Consider the following 12,141-nt stretch of genomic DNA (forward strand, 5'->3'; position numbering starts at 1 on the left):
AATATATGAAGAGAAAAATAGAATAAATAAATGAAATTGTGTTGTATACATCAAAAAATTTCCAAAAACATCCTTAAACACTACATTTGCAGTACTGATCTGTTGTTTGTCTGACTCATCAAGTATACAAAGTTTAAGACCCTTTCTTGAGCGTACTCTAGAGAAAGCTACATGTAACTGACCATGAGTGAAGACGGGCCTCGAAAAGAAGACCTAACCTGAGATAGTGTTTGTCCTTGACTTTTGTTTATGGTCATCGCAAAGCATACTGAAATTGGAAACTGCCTTCTTCTGAGTTTAATTGAAAATTTAGAATCAGAAGGAAGCAAGTCCATTCTTGAAATGTGCATTTGTCATTAGGATTTCTTCCCGTGATAAAAGTTGCACCAATAACACGTTCACCAAGTTCATCCACAATTAACATGTTTCCATTGCATAAACATGTTGCTTGGTCTATATTTCTCAAAAGCATGATTGGAGTATCAACTTTCAATAATAGTTTGTGGTTAGGGATTCCTGAACATTTAGCGTCGTTAAAAATTCTTTCGTAAACCACTCGCCTCGGATTTCAAAAACCTCATCAGATCGTAAGGCAAAGTCGGAGCTCAGATGCTCATGTTATGGTGCAGCTATCATGCCAACCATATAAGTGTTTACCATTTCAACAGCCTCCAGTGAAGGGGCCAATATTGCTCTATCTTGAAAGAATTGCGGGTCTTTCATTTTGTGTAGAAGGTCAGGATATGTATATTTAATCAATTCCATTATTAGGTCAGGACTAATTGGGATGAGCAGATCTGGCGGGATTTGAGCATCATATTCTCCTGCTTCGAAATCAGGATGATCGCTAAAAATTTAACATATAATCATATGAATGCATTTCTTAAAATCACTAAATATGCACTCCTAAAATTATTAAAAAATATAAATAAGAACTTAAATTATATTAAAATTAATATATCTTTATATTAGTCTATATATGAAAGTATTTACATGTAAGATGTTCACCGTCGTGTGATTTTTTACCTGTAATGCATCAATTAAAGTATTGTGCATAACATACATTCACTATCAAATTATTATTTATATATATATATATATATATTTTCTCTTAAGTTTATTTAAAAAATTAAATAATACTGAAGTTATATTAAAATATATTAGTTTAAAGGAACAAATTGAAGTATTTTCTATAAATTTAAACATGAAAGAATTTTCATGTAAAATGTTCACTCCCATGTGAGCATTTTACTCTTTAACTTGTACATCTAATATAAAAGTGCTAAGAAACTTTTGTACCATTTTGTCACTAATAGTTGCAATTTGAAATAAACTATATGATTAGAGTTATGGTACCAAAATAAATAACATTTATATTAAACTAAATGATTAAAGTTATGGTACCAAAATAAATAACTTTTTTATTTTTTTAGTAGGCACTGCTTCATGACTCATGTGAGATAGTTATGAATATATCTTCCACAAAATATTTTAATTTAAAATGTTCTTATATTTAATTTTCACTATTAGAATAACATGTTGCACGCAAACCGCCGTGACTTTATGTAAATTTATAATTTAATATTTAGAAATTAATTTAGAGGGTATTTTTAACTATAATAATCAAAATACTAACATACCCCGATGTGACTCTAGTTATTTTTTCAACATATTTTCAGTCTTAATTTTTTTTTCAATTTTTTTTTTTGTGAATTTTTTCTTGAAAGGTACTTGTGAAATGGTTAAAACAACAATCCACAAAGTAAATGAAAGTGAAATTTAAATGTTAAAATACTTTCAAAATCAGTTTTTTTTTATAATAACAATTTTTTTTACTTAGGTGCAATATATTTTTATTTTGTAATTTTTATACCAATTTTCATGTAGTTAATTACATGTTTTTATCTATGTGTATAATATTTTCACTCTTAAGTGTCGTGTTTGGCACAATTAATACTTGCTCAAAGACCAATGATAGTATTGAAATTAATCAGAAAGATAGAAGAAGATCATAACATGTTTTGTTCCCATATCTATCAAGTAAGTTTGAAGAATCCAACACCAACAATCTGGTCTACTCTACTTTATTCGGCATTGAAAAATATATGGTAAGTTAGCAGAGATCCTCTATGTAAAGTGAATTTTCCAGATATTTCTATTTCTGAAACTTCAAAAAAATTGTTTATTGTTTATGTTTAACCAATCCCATGGATTTAAAAGATATGTTTTCACAATCCTAAAACCTCAATCATATCTGAAAGAGATAAGCCATATTGAGAAATAAATTTCTCGATTACTCCTCTGTTAAAAACCCTTTTAAACCATCATATGCATGCCTCTCTCGGCAGCACCTATCAATTTCATACAATGGTGTAACCTTCCATGGCATAACCTACCCTGCAAGAATAAAAATCACAAAGCATGAATTCAATATAGTTTGACGTACTTGGAAGAAACAAATGACAACCTCCTGCACACACCCACAAATTGAGCATAACAAAATTATAAGTGAGAAAGAAATGAACTGACCATGATTGGATTGATAATATTATCTAATTAATTGGTTGCAAAGAAAAATGATATAAAAAAGCCAACCTAGTGTATTTGATGGAATAATTTCAGTCCTTTTTTTCTTCTTCTTTAGAATAACTTTAGAGCCATCGTTGTGCAAAGTTTCATCCCACCCCAGTCCCCTCACCCTATTTAAATGAATTAAATGAATGGCTATCTTGCCGGTGGCACCTTGCACAATGTAAAGTGGTCCATAAGTTCTAAATTATACAATCTAGCAATTTATGTTACAAAAAGAAGAAAATAGACAACAATCTCTTAATTGTTCATTGAAAAGTAAGAATGAATACCTTGTTTTATACAGGCATTCAGATCAGCTACTTTATCAACACTTGAAGCCATGAAAGTTGATGGAGCAGTTGCAGAAAGCTAACTAAAAGAGATATCAGGAAATAAGATGCATAGACCAAAATTCAAGAATACTACTTTAGACTTTAGAGCAACTTCATTTATAGATACCAATGCAAAGACTATAATTCAGTTCATCTTAAAAGTCATTGACTCTACATCGCTCCATCCATGCTTGTAATATATAGATAAATACCAGCATAACATCATAGATAACATTAAGCTGCTGGGCAACGAACAAAATCATGTACATGTAGTTGATCAGTTTCAATGAGGTGGCTCTACCTTCATGCCTCTCTACTAATGTTTTCTCAAGTGAGTAATTGTTTTCCAAAATCCCAACGCCTGTAACGCTTTTGCATTCATCTTCCACGCCAAAAAGTACCTTGAAGATACCAGCATTCTCACCATCAATTTCTCCAAGAATATTCCCTATTAGAAAAATCCATAATAAGTAAACCCAACTTGCTGAACAAATTAATGAAATTGCAGCTTTATGTTGAACCACACTTTAATGCTTAAAGCATTAGAAGCTGTAGAAGTTCAGTTAGGAGCTGAAGAAGCATGATTAAATTCACTGAAACAAAAGGAATTAAAATGTCAATTACTCAAGTATTTCTTGCTTTACATCACTCTATTGAAGAGTCGCTGACACAGGTTAAAGAACAACATTTTGAAATGGTTAAAGTAAGAGTGGTATTCTTTAGCTTTGGCGAAGCGTTGCTGGTGGGTTTTTTGAGATAAGTAGATTGACATTATAGGTAGATTGGCATTTTGAGATGCCTTGGCGTTTAGTGCAATCATTATTGACAGGGTCTTGGTTTATCTCTTGGTTGTGAGGCATGGTCCACGGGTGGTAAAGAAGACTTGGAAAGGGATTACTGTCATAGGAATATATTGTGCAGCACATTGGTTAGTCCTTATGTGGGTTTGTTCTAGCTTTTTGCTAATGAAGGTCATATGGTTTGAGTCCATACTTTTGTTTAGTAACTACTTTTGGTATTGAATTTTGTGTGAGTACTCTTTTTTCCCTCTTAGGGATTTTTCCTCTGGATTTTTCCTAAGGGGGTTTTAATGAGGCTCTGCATAAGCTACTTCACCAAAATAGTCTGGTTTGGCAAAGCTTTTTGCTTTGTTCGTCTGGGCGGGGGATGATTGTATTTTCTTGATTTTCTTTCTATCATCCAATCTACATGAGAGGATTGTTCTCATAATTTTTCTCTTTTATCAATATAATCCATTTGTTCTAAAAAAAAACCCTTCATTATAAACAATTAAAGGAATTACAAACTTTGGATTTAACTAAGTCAGTGCCCCTCTTGAGACCTTCACCAATTAAAGTCAAATGATCCACTGAGTCATCCCACAAAAGCCACGAACAAATTTCACAAAAAAAAAAGTCATGAAATGTAATTGCAACAAATTCTTATCAGTCTATTAGAAAGTTTGAAAGTCCTAAAAGTCAGCTAAAAATACCTCAATTCATTATCCTTACTAAAGCTATTCCAAGCAGATCTTGCCGAAAATTTATGTACATGCATTTGAAAAAAATAATGCAGTAGAATAAGAAATCTAGAAGACAATACACATACACAAAAAATTATATACATGCTGATTAATACGTGTCAAAATAATGTAAAAATCATAGCCCTAAAAGATGATCAACTCTCAAAGGTTCAACTTTGCTCGATCTATGTTTATTAGATCAGACGGCTTATGAGTTATAAAAATGGTAGATAGAGAGAGAAAATAAGAACTGCGAGATGAGATAAGGTTCAAATCTGCCTGTTAAATTTTGAAATTCATACACAAATGTCTCATTTCTAGAATTCAAATAAAAAATATTAAATGGTAATTAAAGGTTAATTAATAATTTAAATTTGAATTCAAATTGAAAGAAAAATCAATTCTAGAATTCAAATAAAATATATTAAATGGTAATTATGACTGAGTTATGGTTGCTTTTTTTTAACGTGAGTTATGGGTTTTTTTTTAACCAACGTGAGTTATGGTTGCTAGAAGGATGGGATTGGCATCATTTAATATATAATAAGGTTTTTTAAAAAAATAAATTCAATATTATAAAATCTGTTAGTTTTCCGAAGGATAAAAAAAAAAAATCTGTTAATTTTTTTTAACGTATAAAATCTGTTAATTAAAGACAACAAACATTGCTTAATTTAATTTTTACTATTTTAATTTTTATTTATTTATTGAGTCATTAATATGGACCAATGAAAAATCATTAATATGGACCAATCAAAAACTTACATTTGGAAAATCATTGTATCAACCAATAGGAGAAAAACATGTGAAATTTATGTTGCAATATGACCCACTTTGGTGGATGAGCCTTATATATTATTAAGATTACTAATATGTCGCAATTCGTATTTCCATGGGTTGTGGTGATTTAGATTTCAAGATTTTTTTTTTTTAAACTGGATTTCAGGATTTAGATCCGATCAAGTTGACAAAAAAAAGTTCATAATGTATAATGAACCACTAAGTGGAAAAGGTCAAGTATGTCGATGTTATTTACAACATATTAATATACAATAGAGCTTTTTTTTTTGGTCACTATACAATAGAGCTTTAACTAACCCGCGGAAGACTATATATTGCGAGCCGACCTAAAGTAGAGAAGTCCAGCTATAGTTATACAAGTGAAATCACATCTTAACAAGTGGGCTTTGTATTATAAAGAGGATAGGGATAACAACAAAATATTTATTCTATTTTATATTCTAGAGCTGAGTTAGCAACATATCTACTTTAATCTTCTAGGATCATTACATGAGCAATAACAATTGGTCTAAAGGTCAATGTGGGTTGACACAGTTTTCTTGAGGTTCCAAGTTTAATTTTCACCTTTTAGGTCGAGGGTTTGAATTCTCCTACCATCAGTAAAATTTCAGCTAGCGGACAACCCTTTCTTCAAAGAGATTCTCTCGTGCTCTTATTAGGAGTGAACCTTTTCTAACCTTCCCAGCATAACCCTGGCACCCTACCCGATAGTCTGAATGTGTTTTCTCTCTATACAATTAAAACCGCAACCGATTGAAAGTAAAACAAATTCCATTGCAATGGGAAAAAAAATACATTTTCAAAACTTTTTTTTCAAACAAGCCCATGCAATGTATTTTCCAATACTTTTAATGTTTACCTTCTGAAAGCCCAAATAACTGAAAAACCATCGTTTTGACTGAAAAATAAAAATTAGCGCCAAGAGGAAGAAGACGAATTGCAGTGACCAGGAAAAATGGTTTCAGCCATAGTTGCTTCTTCTTCTTCCTCATCTTCATGGCCTCTTCGTCATGCTCTCTTCTTCCATCCCTATTGCCACAACAACAACCTGTTTTCGTCAAAACCATCATCATCCAAACAAGTCTCTGCATTGCGTCCCAATCTCAGCACTACCCACATTCGCTTGCGTTCTTCTCAAACGCTTCACCTCTTCATCTCTTCACGTAAATCCAAAACCAAGCTCCAAGCACACCAAAGGGTATCTTCTTCTTCTTCTTCTTGACCTGGTTTCTCAAACACAAAATTTTCTGTGATTTGAGAAAAGCAAGCATTTCTTGTTTTCTTTGTTCATTTTAAAATCTGGGTATTTATCTGGGGTATGTTGTTTTTTGTTTAATCAATAAAAGATCAAATCTTTTTTCAATTTCTCAGGATTTTGGACCGGATTGGCCTATTCTTCGCAGATGGGAAGTGCCTTGGCAATGGCAAACATTTTCACTAACATCTATTGCTTGTGCATTAAGGTTTGTGTTTCAGATAGTAGCTACTTAAATGATCATCATGTATAAAATTTACATCCTTTTGAGTGGTGTTGGTCCTTTTGATGCAGTTTGGTGTTGACAGTTTGGCTTGAGGTAAATGCTCTACAATCTCTAGAGGCTGAAGGTGATGAACTCAGTTCAGATGAGGAGGCAGTGATTTTTCTTGTCAATCATGGGTATGCAAGATATTTTTGTTTAGGAATTCACACCCCTGTAGTAGTAGTGCAAGTTTTATAGTAAACTTCTGATTTTTGGTTCTAGTTTGTCTTAATTTGGTCTTTCTGTAAGGAAATCTGATATGATGCTGAAATTTTGTTCAAGGCCAAATCAAAGGATGCTTTTTTATTCTCTGATAATTTTCTTGCTCAAGACTTACATCCTCATGAATGTCATAATCCTTGCTTTGTAACATTTGTTTTTTACCTTTAGGCCTTTGTTCTGTTGATTAGTTTCCTTATTTTGGGGCTAGATCCACCTAAAAGCAATAGAACACCTTGTTATGCCTTATAGTTAATTAGTTATCTTCATTTTCTTTCTGGTGATGAATTGCTCATTGTTCAAGGTTATGTTCTTATTTTATCCCATTATTTTGGCAGCTTCGCAACTGCCATTGTACTTCAAGTTCTTTATGGCATTACCAACATGTACCAGCCACTCCCACAAGACTTCTTCAAATATGGTAATCATCATTTTTTTTTTCCAAATTTATCTTGGATTGTAGCAAAGGGTTTTAATGTACATGTTAATGACTGTTGTCGTGCCTAAAACCGTACCATTTGACTTGATAGCCAACGACAACAACACAAGCCTTTTTCCACTAGGTTCTCTAACACTACTACAGAGATTAGAGAACCCCGTAAATCTTTTTCAGGAATTAAGTCCAACGATAATTCTTACATCTAAACCTCTCTTAATGGTTTTGCCTATAGTGTTTTATGGTCTACCACTACCTCTTGCTATAGTACTATCCTCCATTTGCTTTAATGTCAGTTTATCCTTAGCAGAAAATGTTGTATTTTTTCTGTGACTATTCTTGCAGCTTGTTATTTAAAGCTAATTTTAGTCAGCTGTTCAAATTGTAATTGGCTTATGTATAAAGACTTAGAATGTTATGTTGCTTATATCCATCCAATGGTAAATAATGTTTCAGATTGGAGGGAGCCTTTCAATCTTCAGAAGGGGTGGCTTTTGTGGGGAGGAGTAGGACTTGCTGGTGCCCTGATTGCCATTGCATTGCCAGGTGCTGCCATGTCCTTCTTCAATGAGGAAAGTCAGGAAACCTCAACAAGAAAGGTAAACAATTTTGAACTTTCACTGGCAGATGTCGATATAATATTTAGTTTTTTATTTATTTAATTACATCACTGTTTTTGAAAGTGCAATTTAAGATTACATTCACTTATGTAGCATAGGCATTGACCCCTGAATATATTAGATTTTCTTCTAGATATTTGTAATATGTCTATGATGATAACAGGGTCCTCCCTGCTAACTAGAGCCAGCTTGGCAAATGCTTAATGTGAATCAACTTTCCTAATAAACCATAGTAGAACTAATCTGTCTTGAGTCTTAATATGGTCAAATTACTTTTACTTTGTTCAAGAGTGTCCAACTTATTAGTGCTTAGTAGGGATTGGTTTTATTGGGATTTTCACCTTCTAAGAATCTCTTATTTGCTGCAATGCTATGCTTTTCAGACGGACACCCTTGTTCGTTTGCTTCCGGTTGGATCTTCATATGTCAGGTACCTTTCATTAAAATTTCCCTTCTTATGGATGTTTGGGCTTTCATATATTTAAATTTTACTGTAAATCCTGGCTTAATTTGGGTAGATTAGCAAGTTAGTTGTGCCTTTTGGCACATATATAAGGTTGTCATGTATCATTTTGTGATGAATGAATAAATTCAGCCTTTCTGTCTCCTTTTTTATGGTCTTGATTAAGTTTATTTTCACTGTAGAACTGCTTGCGTGCTGGCCAGCACGGGTCTTCTTGCTCCACTTCTTGAGGAGACTGTATTTCGAGGCTTTGTTATGGCTTCCTTGACTAAGTGGTATTGGATGTCTTGATGATTCTCTTTCATTTAATTCCCCGTGATTTCTAAATCAGCCTTTATTTTGCTTTGAAACAAATAAATAACTATTGATATACTTTGCATTTCTCTCATGTTATGAAGCTTTTAGATTCCGTGTGACAATGAGATAAATCAAAGGCAGTACAAGATAGCCCGACTTTTTCATAGGAAATAAGACAAGAAACCAATATTTAATTATCTGTTATTAACATGATAGCCCTTCAACTATGACTTTTCCTGGGAGAGGAGGTTGGTTTTGGCTTCATAATGAAGTTTCAATCCTTCCCATGGAGAAAAGGGTTCATTTGCATTGTGCTGTTTAATATCTATTTTTTCTTTATAGTATGTTTCAGAAAACTCTTTCCTTCAAGCATTCTTTTGCAACTCCTTTGTATGGTTATGACAGGTTTAGAACTTCAAATTTAGGTATTAGTTCACCATCTACTTTGGTGAGCCTAAAACTTGGATTTTGGTTTAATTCTTGAGAGATGTAATATAGCATAGAATGGATTCTAAGTTGTTCTCCAGAGAACTCGAGCTAATGAACCACTTGTTTATACATTAACACTAATTTATTACTGTTTATAAAAAAAAAGTGGGACATTTTTAAGTATGTTGAGCTTATAGTTCAAAGTAGAGATTTAGCTGACATAGGCCTACAGAGAGAACAAGGTGAATTGATAAGGGAGAACAGAAATCGATTGAATTGTCTCATTCTCTCAAGAACTGTTTTTTGTTACCGATACACATTCTCATTCTCTCATGCTTGCTTAATCTCACTGCAGGGTTCCTACACCAGTTGCTGTCCTCATTAGTGCTGCGGTGTTTTCTCTCTGCCACTTCACTCCTGGAGTATTTCCATGGCTGTTTGTTTTAGGTAGTGTACAAATAATACATGTTAATATTGTCTTCCAAAGCTGGCAATAAAGGATTTTTTTCAACATTTGTTGGGTATATGAAAAATACACTAATACTACCTTGGATTTTCTGGCTTTATATCTAAATGAATAGTAAATTTTTGGTTAAAAAAACATATTTTCTTTTCAAAGTAACAATCTTTCCTCCATCTGCTGGGAAGAACTAACAGAAATTTGTCATAGAAACCGGTATCTTTATTTCCCAAAGACCATATACTTTCTCAAATGACTAACCACCCCTCCCTCTCGAGGATTGAAATATTAAATCCTCATTTGGTGTCTGATTCCCTGTTCCACCTATCAAATTGTGTCATTACATTTAAAAACCACCCATTTAAGGTTATAATTGCCATACTCATGCCTACATGACACAATTAGATTAGTGGTACATGAAAGGAGCCATCGAACAGGACAGAAGATCTCCACTCCCCTCTTGAACCCTCTTTCTATTTATAGGCAATATGCCTTATTCAATTATTCAATAACCCTCTAACTAACTAACTTTTATTCTATTTGTTAACTATTTGGTATCTATCAATTTGTCACATCTCTAGGGACTTTTTTGGGGATTTCATATGCTCAAACTCGCAACCTCCTCACTCCAATCACTATTCATGCTTTCTGGAACATAGGACTTTTAGTTCTGACTTTGCTCCAGGTATATACTTGTATCATTCTGTAGGTTGTTCTTGCTTACAGTGGTTTACTAGTGAACTTGTTATATTAATCCTTTTCCTTTTTTCAGTGGTAAAATGCTTCTCCTGCTGTCTGTTTGTAAATAGCTTCAGTGACACATATCAAATAATTGTTGCAGAACTTGATGGGAACATATTCCCTCCTCTAGTCAAATCCAAGTCATGTACAGATCCATTTCATTAAATAACTCTGCTTACTTTCCCTTTTGTAAATATAGTCAGAATATTAGATCACTGTTAAAGACGGTAATGAATTAGAAACTGATTATTTGATCATGGCAAGTGAAATATGCAATGAAATTTGACATCTCAAGCAGAACCTGATCTAGTACAAGTTACACTTCTAGTCCAAAACTAGGACATGGGAGCATCTGGATTTTTTGTAAGGTGTACGAACACCACAACACTTGTAACTCGGCCTTAAAGCCAGCTGCTTCATGTTGAATGATGCGTATCATAATTGACTGGTCGTGTGACCTTAAAGCCAGCTGCTTCATATTTTGTTCCTCAATTCAATATAAATCAAACTTTAAAACCTTGTTGTGTGATGAATTCTTGACAGTTCGGACACTAGAGTCAAACACACTAGATACTCATCTTTTTTCCATGTTAGAGATTTTTTTGTTTGAAAGATAAGGATCTCTTTAAAACATGATAGTTGGTAGCAGTGGAGGTGAGTTATGATCTTAGACAAATTTTATTTGTGATATAGGGATTTGAATCCTAGAGATGTAATTTTAAAGAGGGATGATGGCTTTACCTATATTAACTTGTGGTTACAGAGTTTAGTTTCATAACTGTCCTGGAAAATGATAGTATCATGTTATGGTTAACATAAATTACCTTTCATGCAAGTAATCTCTGGTTTACAGAAAGTACAATTTATCTCAGGAATAGTGAGGGGCATCAAATCGTTGGCAATTTTTTTATCAAATAGTGTGGGTGGTAAGGTCTCCCAGTAGAGTAGAGGCTGATAGGAATTTGGGTCCAACCCAAGTGGCCAGTGGGATTAAGAATCATATCATGTGAAGGTTGCTTCATGAACTGTGAAAACTGATTGGGCCAATTTTATATAAAAAAATGCTGTAAACCCAAAAAAATTAAACTATAGTGGTGAGTGCAGTATACGCATAGAGAGATTCTTGACTGCTCCATGAAAGAAATGTTAAGGAAATATAATGTTTGACCAAAAAAAAGGAAATATAATGTTACTATACTTTATGATGTACAGTTCTGGTCATATCATAAACTCATATAGCACAAGCCATCATGCAGGGACGGAACCAGGAAAATAAGGTCTAGGGGGCAAAAAAAATTATGACAGACTAAATAATTTTTTTCAATTATGCTTGGATACTCAAAGGCAACTCAAACAGCAACTTGGATTTGTACACCACTCATAATTTGAGCACATGAAGTTCCTATTTCTTGCTCTATGGTCTATAAATTAGTATTGGTAACTGATGAAGTCATGCACCTTTCCTCTAACTTGTGAAGAAAATCAACAATTTACTCCCACACTAATGTCTAATACTGTTCAAATCTCTCTGTTTTTATTGTGTTTTATTAGTTAAATGGAACTCTCTAATTCCTTATACAAAATAACCCATTTAATGAAAGTAAGTAACTTTCCTCTCCCAACAAAATCCATTGGCTATAGCAAACAACAAGGAGGTAGTAACTAGTGAGACACAATCTCTATGACTATTTTATTTTCTCTCTAAAAAACTTGTCATCAAAACTTGCAAA

General features: G+C 33.1%; 1 protein-coding gene across 1 annotated transcript; it reads left to right on the forward strand.

Annotated features, from left to right (window-relative positions):
• Positions 1–6,116: 6,116 nt before the first annotated feature.
• On the forward strand, positions 6,117–11,302 carry LOC130738956 (uncharacterized). Its single transcript, XM_057591139.1, has 10 exons — positions 6,117–6,424; positions 6,598–6,689; positions 6,776–6,883; positions 7,304–7,386; positions 7,858–8,000; positions 8,405–8,451; positions 8,667–8,759; positions 9,566–9,657; positions 10,252–10,355; positions 10,443–11,302. Exons 1-10 carry the CDS (start codon positions 6,182–6,184, stop codon positions 10,446–10,448), a joined length of 1,011 nt encoding a protein of 336 aa, XP_057447122.1. The 5' UTR covers positions 6,117–6,181; the 3' UTR covers positions 10,449–11,302.
• The last annotated feature ends 839 nt before the right edge of the window (positions 11,303–12,141 follow it).

Source organism: Lotus japonicus, chromosome 2 (assembly GCF_012489685.1).
Source record: "Lotus japonicus ecotype B-129 chromosome 2, LjGifu_v1.2".
NCBI classification, from domain to species: domain Eukaryota; kingdom Viridiplantae; phylum Streptophyta; class Magnoliopsida; order Fabales; family Fabaceae; genus Lotus; species Lotus japonicus.